Source organism: Gallus gallus, chromosome 1 (genome assembly GCF_016699485.2).
Source record: "Gallus gallus isolate bGalGal1 chromosome 1, bGalGal1.mat.broiler.GRCg7b, whole genome shotgun sequence".
NCBI classification, from domain to species: domain Eukaryota; kingdom Metazoa; phylum Chordata; class Aves; order Galliformes; family Phasianidae; genus Gallus; species Gallus gallus.
The window spans coordinates 73563992-73588182 of NC_052532.1; the positions used below are offsets into that span (position 1 = coordinate 73563992).

A 24191-nucleotide genomic window follows, 5' to 3' on the forward strand; every position below is an offset into this window, starting at 1 on the left:
GGTCTGTTTCACTTCCCTTTTATCTTCCCCTCGTACTGTGGCATAACCTGTGCCTCAGAACTGACATTTTCAAAGGGTGAAATTAGTGACACATCTAGTCTCTGAATGATCCGATGCCAAATGACTCAGCTCTGACCTATTTCTATTGTATCACCATTAAAAACAATTCATATTTCCTTTTCCATCTCTTTGTTGACATCTTCTTCATCTTCACAGCATGTATATTTTTTATTTCCTGAGTGTTTTACCGTTCTTATTTTTTATTTTTTCCTCTTCATTTGTTTCTCAGATCTGCTGTAGCACATCATGTCGGTTTATGATTATGGGCCTGTGTTCTAAATTGACCCAGTGGAACAAAATGTTTATGATAACTGCTAAAACAAGCAAAGAAGCTTATCAAATGAAGAATAGTATTTTGAGGAAATCATCTTAGGAAGAAAAATCTTTTGAGGAGCTGTAAATTATTTTTTTTAAATGGGTAACATTAAAAATAAATAAATTTCAACAATGTTGATTATATACTGAAGTCATTATCATGTGGATTGCATAACACTAACATTAGACAATATTGGCAATCCAGGGAAAGTTATCCCTCTGGCATAACAGCTTACTACTATAAATACAAAACAGAAGTCATCAGCTAGGCTGTATTCTCTGTATTCCCTCCTCATTTTGGGATCTGAACTTGCATCCTGCTCATACAAGGACACCAGCCATGCAGAAACCTACACTGAATTTATCCTCTTCCTTCCTAATAGTCTTCTCATGGACTTGCTGGTATGAAGAAGTTCATGACTTGGTCAATTCCTAGCACAGAGACTGTGCTCTAGCCAGTTCTCAAATTGGACAAGTTTGAGCACATGGTTGTGTAACACCTTCACAGTGCTACAGAGATTGCCTCCCATTTATTTCCATGTAAATGCCAACAGATACAAAGAGTACAATAACACTACTTAATAGAGCCAATTCTCTTTTACAAAACACTACTTTTCAACATAGCCACCGCCATTAGTTATACATTTTGACCAGCAATGAACAAGAGCCTGCATGCTGCACTCATAAAAATCTGGACTAGAAGAGGTGACCAACTGCTGCTGTTACCGCTACAGAAATGCACCACCCACCACCTCACTGTGCTAACACCCACTGCTTGGTCTCTGTAAACATTCAGTAAGCATCAATGAATGTCAATGGATGCTTTTCTTTCTGCATGGAGGAATTCAGTTACACACTGTGCTTCATACACAATCCCATGTCAGACATCATAATGCCAGATTGCTCCTCTGCTGCCATCCATTGCATGGCAACAAAATTTAATGGAATATTGGTGAGAAGGTTCAGTCTCCACTGCTATCTCACCATCATCTGCTTCTGATGAACTGGGCCAACATAATAAAATACGAGGCATTACTTTTGGAGCAGCCCTCTTATGTTAGTTGCTTTTAGGAATGTGTTTGATTATTTTTAGATGGCTTTAATTGTGATATACCAGCTGCAGGCCTGTGCGACTGTCCTGCTAAACAGAAAACCTTCAGCACTTCTTCAACAGCACTACAAGCCAATTTGCATAGACCTTGAACTGTGGAAGCTCAGGCCGTGGTTGCATGCTTTCTGGCTGATGAAAGTGTTCAGATGAGCTTTAGGGTAACAGAGAGGTTTCAGGTAAACACTTTGCTTTTCAGAAGGTTGTTAAACCCCCAGCATTTCCTCCAGGAGCTCCAAGAGTAGTTGCAGCTGTCAGTTACGTTACTGTCATCTAGTGGCCCTCATGAAATTTGCACCCTCAGCTTTCACAGTTCGAGTTAGGTTCCCGTTTGAGTTCTGCATGTTACATTATATATTTAATTTCTTGCTCCAGTGCTGCCAGCTATCAAGGATAATCACATCCAAATTTTACAGATTTCTGTTGCAAATTTCTGTTTTGTAAGGCCAAGTCTTAATAACTAAACTTGGGAAAACAAATAGTACTGTCAGGGCACTCCAGTAAGATGAATACCACATCTAAGAAGCAAATCCAAAGAAACTGAAATAAAAATCTTTTTAGTGAGGCAGAGAGGTTGACCATGAGGAAGCTGGAAAAACAGAGGGAAAATACTTCTGTTTGGGTGTGCTGAATAACAAGTACTGCATTCATTGCTTATCCTCCAGCAAGTTTTGTTCCATTCTCAATTCTGCTCAGGTGCTGAAAAACCTAATAATCAGAAAGGTCAGTGTTTTGCTCTTCAGGGACTCTCTGTTTCCAGCCAGAGATCTTGCTCTAAGAAGCATTACCAAATACTCTGAGCAACTCTAGTCCCAAACATGGCCAGTCGGATGACCTTTCTCCTTCACTGGTCTGTCCTAATTCTTCAGTAGTTTCTGCATGTTACTGCATTTTAAAGAAAGCTAACATTACATCCCAGTTTATTATTAGGGAAAAATTATTAGTAATACAGAGCTATCAACACATCATTTCCACAGGACAGACATTTAGGGAGACATTTCCCCTTTTTTTTTTCTTTTTATTTACTGTACTGTGCATCAGCTTGATTCTGTAGTAGGTTGCAGCAGAACACAGAGCAGCTCCTCTTTGCCCTGCATATTACATACGCAGCTCTTAGTGAGAAGTTTCTCAGCTTTTACTTATTTTAACATCTTAATAGATCTCGGCTTAATATATCTGCTACCAAGAGTTACCCTTCCTTAGACACTCAGCTCTGGACAGGCAGTAGCCACAGTGCACCTGAAGCCCATACTGAGCTGTAATCTGACATTCTTCCTGGCACATGCCTATAGTAAGACCTCACCAATTTTCACTATTTCCCCCTGGCCACTAGTGACAGTAAGATCATTTGCCATTCACTCTGTAAAAATGTTGTGTACTTCTGTCCTTGCAGTTGCACACAGATGAAATGTAAATTCTCTCTGAAAACATTTTAAAAGATATGATATTAAGAAACATTAAAATTTTGTGTGAGGGTTTTTTTTTTTAATTTTTTTTAGTATTTCAAGGAGGTGCAGAATAAACATGGTACAGCCAACTTTCTCCAAAAAATGTAAAGGGACCACCAAAATCTTTTTAAAAGAAACTTTCCCCTAACTGGAAGAAATGTGCTGTGGAAGGCAAAGTATGAGAGCCTAATCTGTTTCCCTTAGTGCTAGTGGTCTGGCTGTGATGTGCAGAGTAGTGCAGAGAAGGCTTTAGTATAATTTCTCTAAAAACTACTCTATATTTATGGCTGCAAGTGACTGTAAACATGCAAACTATCAGCAATAGTCAGATGCATAAGCAAGGCTATACTCTTTCCTAACCTGTTTCTTCTCTGTGCATCTTAGTATCTAGATTGTCATTGACAAAAGATGTACTTCACAACTCTCAGAACCTAGATCCTAATGTTTTCTACTGAAAAAAATGACTTCATGAGGCTTAGCAGAGATTCTAACTGCCTTTACACCAGCTTTGCATTAATTGATGTGACTGGTAATTTACGGTACAAGGCACAAATGAACTGAAGCTAGTGAGAAAATTATAAACCTATTAAAATTCAACAGTGGAGCAACCATAGTCTTCAGCAGGGACAGAATTTAATTTTGCTTGTACTGGTTGCATTCAATTTGTAGAGCTTTTTGTTTCTTTAGAGCAGTGTAGAATGAAGAGTGGTAACATAATTCGATAAATTTAAAAATACAGCAATTGCAACAGAAGTGTTTGAAAAGACTTCTGAAACAAGCATGAAGGGTATCTTCTTTGAAACATGAAGCTAAACTCTGTACTTAGGAAGACATTACATTTGCAGGCACCTTAGAAAGATTTCTGAAAATATTTAACAATCTAATTCATTTGCTGAGATGGAAACACTGAGGAATTGGGTTTTTTTTTTGTTTGTTTTTCCCTGAAATCTCAATACTAAAACTTTCTTCCCTTTGCCTCCATAATTTTCTTAACACAAAAGTCAGTCTAGCATGCAGTTGTTTTAGAGCATGATTTTGCCGTTGCCCTCCTTAAAGTCTTCAGGCTGCCCTTATGTGACACACAGGATCATCATGTAAGAAACTGTTAAGGGATGGTAAGGATACACACAGGCCATATAATGGAACTTAACCCTATCATGTGTGGCTTCTCGGCATTCAGCCAGCTTTCTCTAAAGAAAGCAACCAGGACTTTGTCCAATCAATTTGAGTTTTAAATTCTACACACTATATCCAATACCTCGTTTTCAACACAGATTTATTTAAGCTACAACAGAAAATCTCTTTTCTGCTGTATCTAGATTTAGTAAAACTTCTTAAAACACAAAAACTGCAGAGCACATCACTAAAGCTTCAGTAGACTACTGAACACTACAGAGGGAAAAGAATTAACTTTACAAGATCTGAAATTAGATCAGTGGGCATCTCTATAGAGCTTTAAATTACAAATGGAAGTTGAAAGGTCTACCCTTACACATTCCAGTTCTTTGACTCTTAGTTATGTCTATGAAACGCTGCGGGTTGTTGATTATGTTAAAGTGGGGAGCAGAGGAAAATGAGGACTCACTATGCTTTAAAATCTCTATCTTTAGTGCTAGTAACTGGTAAAATGAAGGGCTCACTTTAGTGACTGGAAAGAGTCACTTTCCAGGGAAGTTTTAGAAGACCTTGCCTGAATCCACAGCTCCAATTTTGCGTGATTTTTACTAGAAAGGTCTGTATCTCCTGACTCATACATCATTATTTAGATAGTATTTCCCATCCCATCAATAATTTTTTTTCTTCTATTTGTTCATACGTATTTTTTTAATCCTTTTTTTTTTTTTTTTTTTTTTTCCATTTTAGGAACACTTTTTCTTCCTCAGAGTATTTTTTGTTCTCCTTGTTCAATATATCTTTTTTTTCTTCATTTTCTTTCACTTCACTTGTCTGTTTTTATCTATAGTATTATTCAGTTTATGATGATGTTACTTTTTCTTTCATGCCAAAATATTTTCATTCTTCAGTGCCTCTTTGCTCTACCCAAGTGCACTCCAAAGCCTTAAATGCAGTAGAAAAGAGGCAGTGCCTTCTTACAGTGTTGTGGAACAGGAGGATTTTAAGCCACAAATGTCATGTGTGCATTTGCAAGAGACATGAAAACTGGGAAAGAGTTAGTGTCCAGTCTCCTGACCACAGACTAAGCAAGGAGTCTGGATGTAGAGGGTCATTTCTTCCCATTGCCTTCACCAGCTTCACCATAAAACCGCTTCCTTTCAATCATCATTTGCTCAAAGTTTATAGGAAGAAAAACTACAAAATGTTACAGTTGACTTTTAAATACAGCAAATAATTGGAGATGTAAATAAAATTTAAATTGGTTGCAAAAATGCACACTCATATGTACTTACAAGGACTTAATTCTACCAGTTCATTTTAATTTCCAAAAAATATTTTAATCTAGAAACATACCATTTTTAGGACTTTGTTCTCCTTAGATCTCACTGGATCTTTTCACACAAGAAACACATCAGAATTTGCCTATTAATGATAAATGATGTTCTAGAGGAAAACTTCTGGGACTGCGGAATTCAAAAGTTCTCATTTTACACACCTGCTAACATGATCTATCTAAATAAAAAACTGTAGAATCACATTGTCTTTTGAACACTGAATGAATAAAAACAAGACACGCAAATTTAGGTCAAGGTGAGTTTATTGTCTATACAGCATACCTAATTCCGCCAAAACACTTTTCTTAAAACCATCTTTAAACTAGTCAAAACAACAGATTATTAATAAAAAAGGACAACACTGAACAGAGAAGACCTTTTAAAAGGTAATCAAGACTATACTGTATCAGAGTCTTATCCATCCAAAATAATCTCATATACTTTCTAAATACTTTTGTTTACACTGATCATGTCTACTACCACACTTCCTAGCATTCCCTGACCATATAAACATCCATATCTCTTAAAGAACATATTGTGAGAGAATAGCTGACTTGATATTGCATCACACTCGTTAAAGCAAAAAAGAAAAAAAGTTTGAGAACAGGAACTGTGCAACTGAGAGTGATTTCTGAGGTACATGAGAAAATACTAATGAACATAGTGGAAAAAATGCAGTGGCCATGTGGTTCACTGAGTACTTAAGAGACATCCACATAAATCACTGAAATAAAAATCTAATATACTATTTTTCTTTTTTATAAGCATGTAGGTAATACAAATACATTGTTTACGAGGTGCTCCTACTCTTCATTCATTGGAGGGAGAAAATCAAAATACCAATAATAAATAGCTGAGACAAATGCTCTCAGTTATGCCAATCATCTGGCACATCAGCAGTAGGTTTTTGCTTTTTTTTTTAATTAACCCACAGGAAGCTTTTATGATATCTGCAATTCCGGGAAAAAATCCTACACCTCATTTGCAATAATAGTCTTTTTTTAACATCTTCTAAAAGGGGCACTATGGAGTATTTTTGTTATGAATGTTACTGTGAAACTTTTCATGTTCTTTACAAGTATGTCACATACTTTTAAAGAATGCCACTGTAGCGGATGATGCTCCCAGCACTCACAGTGGTTGCACAAGCCCGCTCTGTGTTGGAGAAGTCTCTGCTGCACAAGGGCCTGCATGGCGCTGCTGCTTCCAAACCAGCTCTTGTGCCTACTACTTGCCCTTGCAGCTGCAGTGAGGTGTGGAAGCCACAACACTTACACTTACTCCTAGTGAAATCTCTGAAACCATGAATATACAGCCCATGCATGCGGAGACACAGCAGAGAGAAGCTTCAATGGGTAGCCATGTGGTGGAAAAGGACACTGCAGAACATGGGGCCAACCTTCATCCCCTGCACCCAAGTAAACCTGGCAGGGCAAAACAGCAAGCGCCTCAGTCCACTGACTTGGCTGTATTTCCAGAGGACCTAGCAGCCAACATCCTGATGGCCATTTCAATATGGCAGAAAACTTCCTGTAATTCTCAAGAGCAGGGCAGTTCTCATAGCTACTTCTCCCATCCATACTCAGCCATGCTGCCTGGAAGAACTGAGAGGAGCAGAGCATGTAAGTGCAACACTTACATGCTCTTAAACCACACTTTCTGTGTACAGCCATGCTAATGCCAAGCACAGGCAATATTCTGCCCACAGTCTGCATGCTTCTCCATTAAACACTAGCATAAAAACTTCCATGTGCAAAAGCTGCCAGAGAGTTATCTATCTGTCAGGGAATATTACCTCATGTGTGCACTGCATGTGGCTTTGGAGTCTTGCTAATCACAATGCTTCCAAAAATTAGCTCTCTTTCATTTAAGAGTGATGCAATTGCTGAATTTTATGTGCTTTCACTGTGAAAAACCAGTCAGAACAAAGCCATCCAGTTACCATTTTCCAGCAACACAGCTGCTGGAAACTTGCTCTGGTGAGCTGTGAGGTGTTATGCCTGTCCCTATAGCTGCTGCGGCCCTGAAGCCAGTTGGGGGAAGAGCACTTGGGCCCTCACGCCTCACTTAGAGCAGTTATTGTTGGCATCTTACAAGATGGAGTCTTCTGCACACAGAGCAGCAGTTTTGAGCACTATGGCTCAGGGCTCAGAGAGGATAGGGAGAGAGCTGACAGCTGAACACTGAGGCACATCAGGCAGCTGGGCCAGGTTGTTCACATGGGCTCTGTGGCACAGCTAGCCATTCTGAACAGCAAGACTCTGAGAGTGGCCATTCTGGCTGCCATGTTGCTGCCCGCCTAACAGCTTGTGGGTCCTAGGCACAGTACCTGTGCTTGTTGGGCACCTCAAGGGGCTGGAGTGCCCAGAGGGAGACGCGTAGCCACCATACACATCATCCATGCGTCCAGGATTAGGGTGTGGAGGCACAAGAGCTGCTCCTGGATACGCCCTTGGACCAATGCATTTTTTCCACTATGAAGGACCGTAAGGGAGCCAATGCCCCTGCTTGCTGCAATTTTTCCCCAACGCAGCTGGTGCAACTGTGTTCCACTGACCAAAGCACAGGTCCTAAGCAGCCACTTGCACCAATAGCTCTGCTGAGGCTTTCAGCAGGGAATACGTAACTGTCATGTTGTGAGGTATTGTGAAAATGGGAACCATTTTTATCTTGTCCAGTAAACCTGAGGTAAGTATACCATCTTTGCAGGATGTGATCAGGAAGGAAAAAAAAAAATAAAAAGAAAGAAAAAAAGGAAATAAAAATAAAAATAAATCATGAACACGCTATTAGGAAAAAAACAAAACAACCCAACCTGTACAGGGCATTTCCAGTAAATCAAAGAATTCATCATATCTCCACTTAACCATCTACTTCAGGATTTGAAATTTAAGCAGTAAAATAATATATTATAAAAACGTTTATAAAATAGCAGCACACTCAGTGAAACAATACAGCTAAGTACTGTTAATGTGAATAAGAATGAAACAAATCATAGCTTCTTAGCAGCGCACAAAAAAAAACCCAAACAAAATAACCAAAACTTTACTCCATCTTCTACCCTCATCTAGCCAAATGCAGCTGAGTCCATTCATATAATATTCTTCAAAGTAGCATGCTCTTTCTGGACTTTGTCTGAAAACTGCAACCATTAACATTGCAACCAACAACTTCATTCTGTGTATTTGCAAACTGTTAATACAATTGTGCAAAAAAAAAAAAAAAAAAATATTGCTCCAACTCCTTTGCCAACTAAATGCCTCTTCTTTACAGATGGAGCAGAAAAATAAATTCAAGTACACTGAATACACCTTTGTAATTAAAATCCAAGTCTTAAACCTCAACGTTTACCACTTGTGTCCTCTGCACCAGCAAATTTGCTTTCATTGTCCATGGATAACATACAGGTGGTATTCAGATCCTTCTGTGACACTGAACAATACAAATCATGAGGCTTTTATCCGGAATGTCATGACGGGAATGTCACCTGAAGCAGGTGTTGGTATTTCCAGAAACACCACAACTAAAAAAGTACACCAGATACTGGAAAATATTGACTATAAAAAGCTATATGCTTTGCTTTTGTGTCTTTTCTTTTTTTTTTTTTCCTTTTTTTTTTTTTTCCTTGGCAAAATTGTCATAAACCATTTCATTTAATCCCTTAGGAACAATTTTCAAAGTGCTTTTTGAATGAAATGATTTATAATAATGTTCACTATGGATCAATAAAGTTAGTGAAATGCTCAAAAAGCATGACGGAGCAGTGGAGGAAGCTGGGTAGACAGGTCTCACACCAAATCTCATCTTCTTTAACACAGTGAGTATACGTTAAAGAGGAAAATGGACACAGCATCATTTAATTATCTTTACACGAACCTGAGGAGCTGCCAAAAGTTAACATGGATGTGAAACATTATCTCTGCAAAGGAATATAATGCTTTCTCACAGATGATCCACTGCATCTTGCAATCCAAAGTTCGGAGGTGGTCTGATTAGCCGACTGATCAAAATTAATTGTTGCATTTCCCCCATTTACCATGAGTACTCTATAACTTTGGCTTGGCCCACAGTTAGGTAAAAGGGATTGCCCTTATGCCAAAGATGCTGCTGTGTTTAGAATGAACATTTCTGAAGGAGAGTAGAAAAAGTCGTAGGGGAGACGGAAATTTAAAGCAAAACAAAACAAAAAACCACCTTCTCATCTAGCTGGCAAAATAAAGCATCTTCTTTCTTAAGTAGCAGCTACCACAGACAGCAAGAGTAAACAAAACTAACATACAAAGATCCAACAAACACTTCTGACTATTAACAGGGGTGACAGATCAGCAAATCTCTTCTGCATTGAAAATGGTTCAGTTGCTTCAGGGACCTTTTCCCACATTGCCCTAGCCCTTCTTCTACTGTTTTGCAATCTAGTCAAGCCATGAAATCGCACACACAATTCCTTTCTCAAATCTAAAAGAAGGGTGTATGCAGTAGGTTGTAATACAAAGGCAAGTATACTCTCTTCCCACAAATGCAGGCTTATATTTATCTAGCTACTTTGTATGCTTTTATAAGCATTTAATATCACTGATACATAATCAAATAATAATTACCAAATACACTGCGGGATTCCCTTCTGTAGAACATCATGGGCACCAAATGTTTTTTTCATTATTCAGTTTTTTTCACCTAAAAGAGCTTTAAATATGCTCTACGTGGAAGTAGATGAAAAAAATAAATCTAAAAATAGTAACAAAAATAAAAGGGGTGGGAGAACAAGCCTGACTTTCTGTGCTGATGTCCTCACAGGTTGATATCTCTCACATCTGTGGGAGTGCTGGCCTGGTCCAGTTCCTCAATGGTCTTAGAAGGATTGCTTTGTTGTTGCTGCTGCCGGACTTGCCTAAGGTTGCTTACTAGCACCGACTCAATCTGTTCTTGACAAGCTTTAAGGCAGTCCTAGGAGATAAAAAGCAAATTGATCTGTTCATTAGATATATTTTTTTCCATACTGAACTTGTGAAGTTTGAAGAGCAGGAAACGCGTATCTGCTGTGACAGACAACAACCTTAAATTCTCAGAGATTAGCACTGTTTACAAACTCCCCTGGATTAAATCATGGGTGTCCAACCTTTTCGCTCACACAGACCACACTGAGTGCAGAGGAATTACCTTGGGCTGTATATAAAATACATAACATATTTACATAGAAGTAACAAAATGTATTGTATTTTTTCATATTTTTTTATTAAAACATACAGAAGAGAGCAACAATAACATAAAGCTAGTGGGATATTTGACCTTGTTTTTGTGAAACTAATGCATCATTGTATGGTTCAAGAGAAGCAGTTGTAGCTCTTACTGAGTTCTCAAGGTGGTCATCAGACATTTTTGATGAAATTTTACTCTTCCTGTTCTTCATCTTTCAGAACGGTTGTTCATAAATGTACGTACTGCTAAAAACTGACAATAAGAATAATGTATGATTGTGAAGTAGGGGATATTTTTCTTTAGTAAGATAGAATCATAGAATCACAGAATCATAAAACGGCCTGTGTTGAAAAGGACCTCAAAGATCAACACCCCTGCTGTGGGCAGGGTTGCCAACCACTAGACCAGGCTGCCCAGAGCGACATCCAGCCTTGCCTTGAATGCCTCCAGGGATGGGGCATCCACAAACTCCCTAGGGCTTATAAAAATCTGGTAAAGAGACATGGTCAAGTTTTTCCTTGAGCTGAATGCCTGACTGCAATTCTATACATTCCATCTAAAAATTTTCAGGTAATGTTTTTAAGTCAATTGAAAATGGTGTTGCAAACATAACAAAATATTGATGACATTTTTCAGAAATCTTGAAACCTATTCTCAAACTGCCCTCATGTGGTCAGAGTATCAGAAACACAGATCAAATACCTATCACAAAACTGATTAAAAATATATCACAAAATAACTCATACTTATTGTGAGCTTAAGACATTGAAAATTACAACATTTGTCAGCACCACGCTGTTGTGGTTTAACTCAGCAGTCAACTAAGCACCACAGAGATGTTTATTCATTCCTCCCTCAAGGGGGATGAAGGAAAGAAGTGAAAACAAAATAGAATTTGTGGGTTGAGATGCAAACTATTTTATAAAACAGAAAACAGAAATAAAAACAATTATATCTGTCTCTCTATATATCCACAATTCAATTACTTTCCATTTGATGACCAGCACCCACCTAAGAATACAACTGTTTGCTGACCAACAGCCCGATATTAACACAGTGTCTCACCAGCCCCTGACCAACACCCAAGCAATTTCCATGCAGCAGTTGCCCTCAGCCAACTCCCCACAGCTTTACAGCTTTCTGCATGGTCTCATGTGGTATGCACTAAACGCTTTCCTAATTCAAGCCAGCCATCTTGACTTCACTCCATCCCCTGCCATGCCATGCCATAATGGTGGCAGCTCTTCCACCAAGCAGCCCAGCCCTGGGTGTGCTCCAGTCACTCAAGAACAACGAAAACATTGATGTTCTCTTAACACTGCCTCAGCTAAAGCCAGGACATACACAAGTATTCTGGATATTTCTTCTGCAATTAATGTGTTACCTTGTTATTTTACAAAATAACACAAAGCCAAGTTTAATAATTAAGTAATAAAACTTAATGTGTCTGTCTAATAACAAAAAATCCATGTCTTCACATGCATGCATGCACATGTAGGTAAGCTGAAGTACAGTTACTGGTAATCACAGCATTTTACTTGTCAACTAGAACAAGCACACGTAATGTGTAATATAGACAGGTTTCGATTCAACTGAATACACTGTGGTGGGTGCAAGAGGCAGAGTTGGCACAGCACTGCACCCTCACCTCCACAGCATCGTTGTCTCCTATGTAGCCTGCGCTAAAGCTATGTGCAACTGACTCATGAAAAATATCTCTAAAATAACTTAATAATGTTAAAAGTTTATGATCTTGCTGCATGGAGCTGCATTACTAGCTGCCCAGGCCCACAGACTGGACACATCTAGGCTGTACATTACTAACTCTACATTTATTAGAATTTCCACATCTTAATATTTTACCTGTCCTTGCTCATTTGTGTTGTCTTGAGCAAGAACTCAAAGTGCTCCTCAGTGCTCTTGTAAAAAATGAAAAGCAGGGTATATTTGCACTTTCCTATGCAAAGTTAAGTGATTTGAGCTGTTTTTCACTAAAAAAAATACTGTGTTTTTCTCTTGACATTACCAAATGTACTATAACAACGCAACACAGACAGAGGCACACGAGTTTTACACCAACTCAATTCACCACGTAAAAGTGAAGGGTTTTGAGGTTTCCAAAAATGTGCAGTGCCTTGTCACTGCATGGGTCATGCATTTGGCACCTCAAGACAAAGGCAGAAGAAAGGTGCATTTACCTGTGAAAATTCAAGCAAGAAGGAAAGGTTCAGAACAAAAGAAACATCAAAATTTGAACAGTACAGCTTCCAAAATGCACACCGCGACATGGTGTGGCACAGGCCATCAATTCATGCCATTCTTGCTTTTTCCTTTAAAAAGTCTTTGTTGAAGAAACAAGAATGAACCATCTCCGAGTTAAGTATCCAAACAAGAATCCCATATTCTGAACAACGCACTCAAACTTTAATCCCAGAACAAATCACACTGTTTCGTAGCTGGGCACTGTGGAGGGAAATAAAATATTGTCCGCAACATGGGAACTAATTATACAGCCCCAAATAGGCCAGCAGCACCATTCTCTGAGCACATTCCAGAGAAGACAAGAGATTTCAACAGGTATAGGGCACCCTCCCCACACCTTTACCTGCAGAATTGGGCTATTTTAACAGCACCAGGAATAGTCACTGATAATTGTTTTAAAGAGAACACTGAAGAAAAGACAGCTACAAAAAGAAGTTATAAGCCAAAAATGCATAACCAAACCTTTGAGACCACTATATTACAAATTATACAACATAGCAAAAGGGTAGCATACAGTACAGCAACACAAATCTGGAAGCCCTGTATATTACAACTCCTGCAACCAGCATGCGATGTGAATAAACAAATAAATAAGAAGGACTCATTACACTTAAAACTAGACAGTGACAAAGAACAAGACTGTTAAAGTGTCACCACACGTTCCACATTCTTGATAGTATGTTGGATGGTGAAATAATGTGGTTACTGAAAAAAAAGAGGAATGTGAGAAAAGGTACATAAACTCTTAGTTGAAGAAAAAACTGAAAAATAAAACTCAAGCCACGACTATGTGAGCACAATGCCGCTAGTATGTCGTGTGCTGGGACTGAGACACTGTCAATACTGCACTGTGTAAAGGGGTAGGTGGTGCAACTATAAGGCAGCCATGCAGTGTCCTTCTAAAATACATGAAAAGATATCAATACTATGAACTCACTGAAGCATTAGTGTGTGTCAGAGCTCATTAAGGACTGGGTTTCTCCCAGGGACTTCAGGCAGCACAGTTTTGGCTAGTATGAATTAAACAAGAGTACTCTATCCAGAACCCTTGCAGTTTTGGGCACTGACCTCACACAGGCAGATCACACAGGCACTATGTCAGCCCAGAAACAGAATACAGAATGCAAATGCAACTCTGGAGAGCAAGACTGATCAGCAACATCCACTTTCTCCATACAATATCAAGTTATTCAGGTGAGTTTGAAATATTAATGTATGCAATTTGTCATCCTGGTCAGACTTGCAAAAATATTCCAAATGCAAAGTATCTGTTCCACCGATGGCATTTACATTCATGATGCATGCAATTAACTTTGGTGTGTTACAAACATCCATTTTTTCTTGGCAACTAGTTAGCAGTCAACAACTGCTAGCTGTAAAATCACGTCCTCTCTTTTTCATGAAACTGTCCTATAACAACCCCTATTTGAAGATTCATCTATTAAAGAGAGAATGTGAAAAATGGCTTTTCCAATTAACCCAGGAAAAATGGGTTCATGGGATGCTGGTTGTACTGAAGACAAAAATATTCAGTGATGTGGATCACACCAGCTAAAGCCAACGATGTTCAACTAGAAACAGATGTTTTGAATCTGACCATCTGGGATACCTGCATGTAATCAGAATCTACAAGTTTGTTCCCCCAGGAAAAATAATCATAGTAACATCATGGTGAAACAGAGCATGATGATTCTAAAAATCTCTGCTACCACACTACATGCATGGACAGACCAAACCTTCCCTGTGCTCACATTTGTCTTGAAGGCAGGCAACTGTGGGACTGCTTATGAAAAATCTGACTAGTTGTCAAGTTCACTGTTTTGCAGGCATACTGTATCTACCCCAATAAAGCTCCACAATAAGCAATACTCCTACTAGCAAGTTCCCTAAGTTTCAGTCACTGGAGCTAAACTTTTCCATGGTTCATTCTCTGCCTCAGGCTGACATTTTTATTGAAAGGAAGAAACCACAATAGAAGAGTTGTTGTTTCTAAGATGAAGGATAAGGAAAGCAGGTAATTTTACTAAAATTAGCCAGCTTATAACCAAAATTTTCAATCATGGTGGGTTTTTAGCTCTACCACTTCCCTACACTTAGAATAGCTTATGGAAGGCTTGGTGCTCACCTCTTGCAGTATGAAATCTATGAAACAGATTCTTGTGAGCAGACCAACAACAGTTTTTGCCTCCTCAGCCTACCAAAGCCTAACTGCAGAAAAATGAAACTTCCCCAAGTGGATGGGAGCCCAGACCCTGGACAGCAGGAGTCTGGCAACACAGTCTCAAAAATCTTGCTGCTCTAATACAGGTATTAGCAAGTTTGGTGAACTTCATTTAGAGACCTTAAGACTGAAAAGAACTGTGCTTTGGAGGAAGGCAAAAGTTGTGACTCTTCTACTCTCAAGAGAGTGATTTGCAGCTAAACCACAGGGATGGAATGAATTCCCTACAAGCACCTGTATTTCCACCCTCTGGAATCCAGATTATTGTAAAACTCTACCACATCACTGACAAAGAATCAGAATACAAATGTATTGTGACGCCAAAGCTGGGAAGTTGGGACAAAGAGAATTTTGTTTAAGATCATCTGGTGAGCAATGAACACTGAATTCACATGTGGCTGTAGGCTCATCTCACAGAGCACAGCAGTTGCTCTTACTTGTGCCAGTCCTCATCTAAGATCTGGAAGGACTCCTGCATCAGCTGTGTTCCAGAGATCACCCTCTTTGTATTTGTCTCTGGGTCATGCCCTGATTTATGTCACACCCTTACCTCATCCCAGTGCTCAGATATGATGCTCTTGGAAGATTAGAGATATTGCACAAGCACAATAACTGCATTGCCACAGCCAGTGCCACTGTCACCCAGTGGATAACTGTGGAGCTGAGAACCATAGAGTACCCAAAACGCCAAATTAATTCAGAGATGTGGGGATTCTCAGTATGTTAAGAAAAGGATAACTCATTAAAAAAGCAGTACCCAGTAATGTTCAAAAATGCTGATCTCAGTGTGTCTGCCCTTCACTACACTGGCAGTTGCCTGATCACTGCCTCCCTTGCTCTGGAGCCAGGATACCAGCCTGTCCCAGCGCCAGCCCTGGGCTGCATGCCCACATGAGTTTCCGCTGCACGTTGCCTCTGCTCCTCACCAGCATTCCATGTTGCAAAACTCCTCACATGGCAACCATGTCAGCATGAGGTTAAAAAAAAACAGTTACCAAACACACACTTTATGAATTTGCATAATTAGATAAAAATGGGATTTGATTGAGGAAGGGATGCCTAACATCCAACATTCCAGAGCTTGCCTAATGGACAGAGGATTGGGCTGCCTGTTTCTGCTCGTGCTCACATCTGTGTGTGGCTCTCAGAGAAGGCAGAGAACCACAGTCTTCTGGACTACCCTTGGAGAGAAGGGAAGCTTTAAGGGAAGTTTCCTCAGAGCAAGCAGGAAGTCTCAGAAGGGTGAGGACAAGATGAATGTCTTTGAAGATGCAACAAAATGCTAGCACGGTGAATTTCGTGATGAGCTACAAGACAGACAAGCAAGATTTTAGCATGTCTCACTTCCTCTCACTTTAACTAACTGAAGGTAAGGAAAAAGATTTGCCAGCAGCTACAAGAAAGCAAAAAGAGAAGGATGCCTATCAAGCTTTTTTAAGGTAATAGCATGTACTTTTATTGAATCAGGTAAATGCTTTTCATAGCTGGGTCTTGCTCTTGCCTATTGGGAGCTTAGTGACTTCCTAGCTTTGTAATCATTTTTTTAATGATGGGAACTGAACATATTCCTTGGCCTTTTTTCAAAGTACTTTACTGCCAAAAGCTATTGGAAACTCAGATAAAGAAAATCCCCTGCTACTTGCGTGGGTTTCAAGTCCATTGTAAGCGTTTACCTGTTTGTGACACTGCAAATCATTTTTCAAGAGTATGGAGCTGAAGAAGCTACACTGACAAATAGACTGTGTGGCTGAAACAGTTACTTGCTCAAAAATGCTTCTTGCTTATAGCAACAGGAGCTGACATTTCCTGAACAGATTCTAAGAAAATGTCTGAGACCTAATCAAAGTTTTGAGAGCTGCTCTGCTCAGTGAAGCAACCCTACCTGTACTGTTTCTTTGCTCAACATGCTTGCCAAAGGTACCTTTGACTGTGACAAGTCAGATGTCATTTCATGCAGCTCCACTTGATAGCAGGGTCACCCTGGCTTAGGAGTTATCTTTCTCTGAAAGCAGAGATTCAGTGATAGAAATGGCACTCAATCCTAGAAATGAACTCAATCCTAGTTGGTGCTGAGGGAGCCCCACGGTGAGTCAGAGAGTCACAGCCTACAGGCTGCCAGCTCCGCTACAGCAAGTCTCCCTGGAGCAGATCTCAAACCTGTCTGCATTTAAGTCAATGGCCAAACTGAGCAGGATCAGATCCATAAAAAGAAGAAACAGCAGAGCCACCCATTTGTAGATTCCTACAAGAGACTATACTCCTAATGTTCTTTTTGTATAAGAATCTCTTCTAAAGCAGCGATGTATAATTTCAAAATAACATGTCCTTCTGAATTTTATTTTATTTTATTTTTTTTTTTTACAAGCAGCTACAGACTGCTGAACTTAATGAGGCAAGTTCCTTACAGCCAGGCTTAGAGAAGAAAGGATGGTGACATATGGAACAAAAGGCATGAGCACTTGGAGCCAATTCTCTGTTTCTAAATATTCTTACACGTTATCATTTACACCAAAATTATAAAACCTTGTAAAAAGTCCTTATTTAGCACTTTATTTAATTTATGAAGAGGCTGAACATTAGGAAATACTACTTCTCTGAAAGGGTGGTCAGGCACTGGAATGGGCTGCCCAGAGAGGTAGTGGAGTCACTGACCCTGGAGGTGTTCAAGGAATGTTTGGACGTTGTGTTGAGGGACATAGTTTAATGAGAACCATTGGTGATGGGTGAATTGTTGGACTGGGTGATCCTGTGGGTCTTTTCCAACCTTCATGATTCTGTGATTCTATGAAGTCTCTTAGTACTTTTATACAGAAATGGATCATCCTGTACATAAAAGCAATAAAGTTGTCCAGACTGGGATTGCCACAGTTTGCACGGATTTTACCTCATACAGATATCCACAAAGCCACTGATACATTTACTGTCATATGTTAGCTCTGATTTACACCTACATTTTGAATGTGAAAACAGTGCATTACTTAAGTCCTTAAAACAAAAAGAACTATGGCAAAATTACAACCATGGTGCATTCAGGGTGAAAAAGTTTCAAAAAAAACCCAACAAACAACAGTTGCTATTTGCATACTAAAACTCAGTTTTTAACATGAGTTAAACATTCTTTGTAGTTTTGCCTGTAAAGCATCCATTCAGGAGCTGAAATTGGCTGGCCAGCTTTAAATAAAAATGGTGACACTTCGTTTTACAAGTTTTCAAGTCCTACAATCAAAATCTACAAAGAAAAAAAAAAACAACAATAAAAACTCCAATGTCCGATTCTCAAGTGAACTTCAGTCACACAGCAAAATGAGCTGGAACTCACCAGTAGATTTAGTCTAGACTCTTCAGCTCTGATGACTGTGATACAATCAAGCTGTCCACCTGAGGTTGCACAATCATTAATCCTACCTCTGTGTAACCACTCCATCAACGTACTAAGCTGATTTTGTGAGGATCACACAGAGGCCAATACTGCTAGTTCTGCCAAGGTATTCAGATTGCATGACAGCTTTTTACTGACCATGCTATACGCAAGACAATAGACGAAACATGGCAAAACATAGAATGGTGTGGATACCATACAAGCAACATATTTTGTACCAGATGAGATACTAACTAAACTTGTCAGTGGCTTTTCTAATAAAATGGAAGTTGGCAGACAAAGTTCAGACCTAGACAATAGGACACATGATAAAAATGCTAGAATTCTTATACAATAATTCCTAAAACCACCTTTGCAGTGCTTTTGAACCACAGCCACAATCTGCAACTAACTTTAGGAATTATGAAATATACCAGCTGGATGGTAACATTACGTGCAATAGGAAAAATAATGAATTTTTTCTATCTAATCAGCCCAATGACCATAATGTGATTACAGGAACTGGTTTATTTTATAGATAGGGCTACCACATTTGTTTGTCTCACTGGAACCGTCAATACAAAGTGATACAATACAAATAAAAAAGGTAGAAGCTATCAGGGCCAACAAATCTGCTCTTCCCATGAGACAGTAGTATTAACTCCTAGAAGTTTCATCCGTGAATTTGCTGAACATATACATATTTTACTAGTAAACTTTCATTTCACAAGCTCTAGACAGTACTGACAAGAGAAAATTAAAACTTTCAACATCATATAAAATAAAAAAAGATATATGAATTGCAGTATTTTCAACAGATGTTCTTTGAAAAAGCAGTAAAATGTACTGAAGTAAGGGCTTTAGATTTTACAATACAGGGAATAGGCCACTCCTTCAGAGTATCATGCGGTTGCTTTTGTTTTTTAAGTGTGTCACATGGATCAACTTCCTCATTCTTCTTTATGGTCCAGTAGATTTAATGATGAAAATAGTTCAGGTACTTTCCACGCCACAATTTTATTTTTACTTTAGCATATGCACAACTGAAAAGCCAATTAATTTCATTGTTTCTTCTTTTTTTCTTTTGATGATGTTTTGGGAGAGTTCTTCATTCCGGGATGGTTTTACTAGAACAGCTGAAAAGCAGCTGAAGGAATATAAACGCTTTTCTGTGTTCTGTGATGAGCAACTTCATAGCTGTGATAGAAATGTTGATAGTGAAAATGATTGGTAAGAGCAATCACCAGTAAAATGGCAGAATCTAGTTATTCCTCTCAACAATAACTGAGAATTTCCACTTCCATGCATGAAAATCTTTAAAGAAAGCAAACATACTAGGAAAGATCACGCAGAATATCATATACAACTCATTTTCTTGAGCTTTTCAACATACTAATATATGACCTAAACTGTTCCCTAGCTTCCGGTTTGAAAATAATGTTTGTAATGTCACAATGAAAATGGTTCCAACTAGCAAGCCATGATATGAGGAATCCCACTCAGCTCAATCCAACCAACAGACTCTCGCTTTGCATTAGTAGTCACTAAATTTTCAGACCTAACTGCTCCAAACTCCAGAACCATCTCATCACAACTTACAACCTGTTCATGTATTCTTCCTAGCTTTATTGAAATAAACAGATGCAAAGTATCTTTTCCATCTTGCAAGACCACGGCCAGTCTGATTAAAAAAAGATGGAAGCAGGGGGCAAGAGGACTTGATAGGTATGAAAAGCCACATAACACCCAGTTCTGCCAGGCATCAAGCCACCTGTGTCAGCAACCATCAGAGCTTTTCTGTCTCCAGCAGGCAGGAAGGCTTGCCTTGCAGAAGTAAGCTCTTGTGATGAACGTGGATCTGGTCTTCTCCACAGTGGCTCAGGACACTGTACTTTGTGTGTCATGATTTTTCGATTCCCCTTTTGTATTACAGTTTCAGCTTTACCCTGGCAAGCCTCCCAATGTTTTAATTATCAATAATTAAATTTAGGAAAACACTTGGGGGCACGGAAACTCGTTTGAACCTCACAGCCAGCCAGCTTTTGCCTATCCAAAATGGTATTCATTTGGCAATACCAGTGTTCAGAGAAAACGCATTATAGCAGCATTTAAGAAATAAACTAGACTGCAACACTACTGTTTACCAAGGTTCCACACTAATTCTGTTGAATTTAAATAACACATAACCTTTAACATGAACTTAGCTTTACCACAGAGTATAAGTTTAAGGCTGGCACCAGCAGAAACTCAGTAAGCAGCACTGATTGACTAGTAAGAAACCACAAAGCTGTATCTCAGAACCCTACCAGGGAAGTATGGACATCCAGCTGTCAAAAGCACAGCCGGGCTACTCCAGTGAAAACACAACTGCAGTTGGCAGGGTTCAGCAGGCATGTCATTGCTACTGCAGTCCAAGTCACACCAAGGCTAAGCTAATGGCAAAGGAGATTCATTAAATCCCTTGTGACGACAAGGACGAGGGCAAACACTCTAATAGAGCTGGTCATTTCTCAAGGATTTTCTAAACCCAAACCACAGTCCTTCACAACGAACAGCAGATGAACAACAATAGGACTGTTATTTAATGTACATAAAATATGCACATAGGTGACTAAAAAAAAAACAAAAACACTCTAGCCATTATTTCTTTATGCTTCCACATTTCCTAACGAGATTTAGAAGCGTGGATCTATACCCTGGATGCTTTGTCACGTGCTGAAATTCCCGAAGCTGAGAACCCTGCAAAATTCTTCTGGCTTTGCTGTATTAAAGCACAGTTAGCTTTCCATATACAGACTAACAACTTCACAAATAACTGTTAACATTCCTGATGTCTGCTTTAAATCTCTCTTCCTTAAAACTAATTGTACAAAGGAAACCAGAAAATGACTTTTTTAGGCGCAAGACTTGATAGGATACATGGAGAAGAAGCTCAAGATACTTTAAATGACAATACTGTTCAACTGTTGCATAATGATTGCTTGGATAACTTGAGAAAACAGCAGTGAGACACGCACTGAAGAGCTAGAATTTACAGTAATTCTAGCATAGAATGTGTCATCTATACTCCTAGATACAGAAGAGGGCTGGATTCCTCTGCTTTACTGTTGACATGAACAGAGATTCCTTCTCCAGCCAGGGCTTTCATTTGCAAAACACTGATCATCAGCACACCACCATACTTCCAAACACCCTGAAATGCAGCTGTGGGAATACTATGCCCATTCACTGCATTTATTGTATCCCACTGTTTTCACATTTACTGGATGCAGTTTAAAACCAGAAATATTTACCCTGCTAGATGTGCCTATTTTTGCTACTGTGACAATCAATTACAGATAAGCTTGACTGCCTTCCATCTGCAAAGTAAAAAAAAAAAAAAAAAAATTACTGTTCCAAAGAACATTTTATACAGATTATTTAAGATGACTAGAATGAAGCATCTGAAAGTTGGCACATTTTTCTTGGAAATTTTTCTGTCTTTTCAGAACTTTGAGCAGTATACTTTGTAGGTTTAGTTCCACTGTTTGCTTAAACAGTCAGTTTGCTGGTTTCCTGTTGCTTGTGGGGGTATTTCTCATAGCAACAGGGAAGAACTGGAAAAAGTGACAGTAAAGCCAAAACACTATCAGGGTGATCCAGGGGGCAGATGCCATGCTTTAATTTATACTCCCTGCTTAACGTGACTTGAGATTTCAAGTTGCTGATTTCTCTCCAACAAGTATAATAGTCTGAAACTGCTAGACAAAAGCTGTGAATTTACATTACTCTGCTGTACTAAACACTGTGATTGCTTATCAAAATATTGGATTTTCTGAAATAACCTATCTGTCTGCCTTACACCAAGCTGCTCCAGGGCAGAGGACGCCTGGAGGGGATCTCTGCTGGCCGCTATCAGCGTCCCTTGTCAACTCAAGCAGGTCACACATCTGCAGCAGCATGGGTCAGGGCAAGGCTCCAACCAGATGACTGCAGTCTATCACCAGTCCCTGAGCTCTGACAGCTATGTTTGTGATGTGGAGCTCATTACTTGGGGGCCTCACTTCCTCTGCGCGCTGGCTGGCTCTCACAGCACTGCACTCTCCTCTGCATTTATGAATGGATTTGACGGAACTCGGCTATTAGCCTACAGTGTAACTGCATCACCCCATTGTTACTACACACGCACAGCACTCACTGGGGAACAAAAAGCTGAATGAACCAGAGCAGCTGCCAACTCAGGCAAAGACAACTTAGGAAACTATCTCATTCTTCCTTTCTTTGGAGGCTATTTCGTCTGTTGTTTCCTTGCATACAAAATGTGGTCTGCAACAAATAAAGCTGGATAAGATACAACAAGTCCTGATACTTGGTTCCAAAACCACAGGCCCTGAACACTAAAAACAGGAGAATAAATGGTGTATGTGCTTTAGGGACAATGTTCGAATGCTGTCTGTTCAAGGACAGTTTTCCATGATTTTATACTGCAGCTCAACAGGAAACAAATTCTTGAATGTGGTGGTACTAAATGCCATTTTTGTACAGCAATTTGCAAGGATCTTTATGAAGGAACTTTTCAGTCCTTTGGAAAAAAAATCCCAGCACTAACATATGTAGTTCATTTAAGTGCAGATATTTTAAATGCCATTTATTATGGACCCAGTTTTCAAAACAGCCTGAATCCACATTTTCAGCAGTTCATAGATAGTTGTTTTTGACACTACATTAAGAAAAGTTTGGATTTTTTTTTTCATTCCACCACAGGCCCTCAAACATGTCTTGGACTTACTAATACTCTCAGAACACATCAGCCCAATGTGGGAATAGACTTTTATAAGAGACTTGTGCCTGCATACAAGCCCAACATGTGGTCTGCCTGAAAATCCTCTCCCTATTGCTGATGCAGTGGAGAAGAACTTCTGTCATTCAACCACAATCCTGAAAGCTGTGCGCTACAGAGTATGTTCCTTATGCAGACATAAACTTCATCATTCACATTCACACAGAATGAACAAGGCCAGCTCTTCTGGATGCTACCATTCAGTTTATTTCACAAGCAACTGCTAACTAGCTTAACTTGAGGTCTAACTTTGCCAGTTTTCATCAGTGATTAAGTTTGAAAGCATTTTAGTACGTGAACGTCGTTTCCCTGTTTCAGTGCTCTTAAGAGTAGCAGGAAAAGGTTGGAAAGGACCTTTGGCTATCATTTAGTTCAACCTTTTGCTCAGAGCAGTTATCTTTAAAACACAGTTACATGTTTAATTTGCATAAATTTTCACCTCTAGAATTCTGCTCCAAGGAGCTTTGCAACAAAGAAGACCTTTATTTATCCAGCACTGCAATAGTTTCTTAAGCTCCTCAGAGTCCTATATACTTCTCCTCCATTAGGAGATCGGGGGAACAAGAGAACATACAGGCAGTTTTCCAGACTCAAGGAAAATGCAAGCAATAACCAGGTCAAATGTTTGACATACACGTGATTTATAAGAATGATCCAAGGCACAAAGAAAGAGGCAATTTCCAGACACACGGCTAGCAAGCTGACATGCTAAACTGATGGCAGCTCTCCTGGGAGGTAAAGAGAGAGACTCAACGAAGGCAGATCTGTGACAAATCAGAATACTGAACCCAAGCTCTCATGATGCCAGGCTTATACCCTACCCATTCAGTTATCCCTCCTCATATCCCATAGTTGTACACCACAGGAATACTTGTATACTCCTCTGAAGCACCTGCCTCCACTGGGGACAGGATATTGTGTACACTGGAGTCCTTGTCTGGGATGCTATGAAAA

The 24191-nt window shown here is 39.3% G+C and overlaps 1 protein-coding gene across 5 annotated transcripts in view; it reads right to left on the reverse strand.

Moving 5' to 3' along the window:
* Positions 1-5625: 5625 nt before the first annotated feature.
* CCND2 (cyclin D2) overlaps positions 5626-24191 on the reverse strand; it is a 44905-nt gene continuing 26339 nt past the window's right edge. For 2 of the 5 annotated variants that reach the window (NM_001397876.1, NM_204213.2), the window contains exon 6: positions 5626-10325. In NM_001397876.1, the coding sequence (NP_001384805.1) occupies positions 10170-10325 (156 nt within the window). In that variant the 3' untranslated portion in view covers positions 5626-10169. Of the gene's footprint in view, positions 10326-10589; positions 19616-24191 lie in introns of those variants that run through there. The other 3 variants (XM_046940683.1, XR_006939155.1, NM_001397878.1) reach the window with 3 other exon arrangements.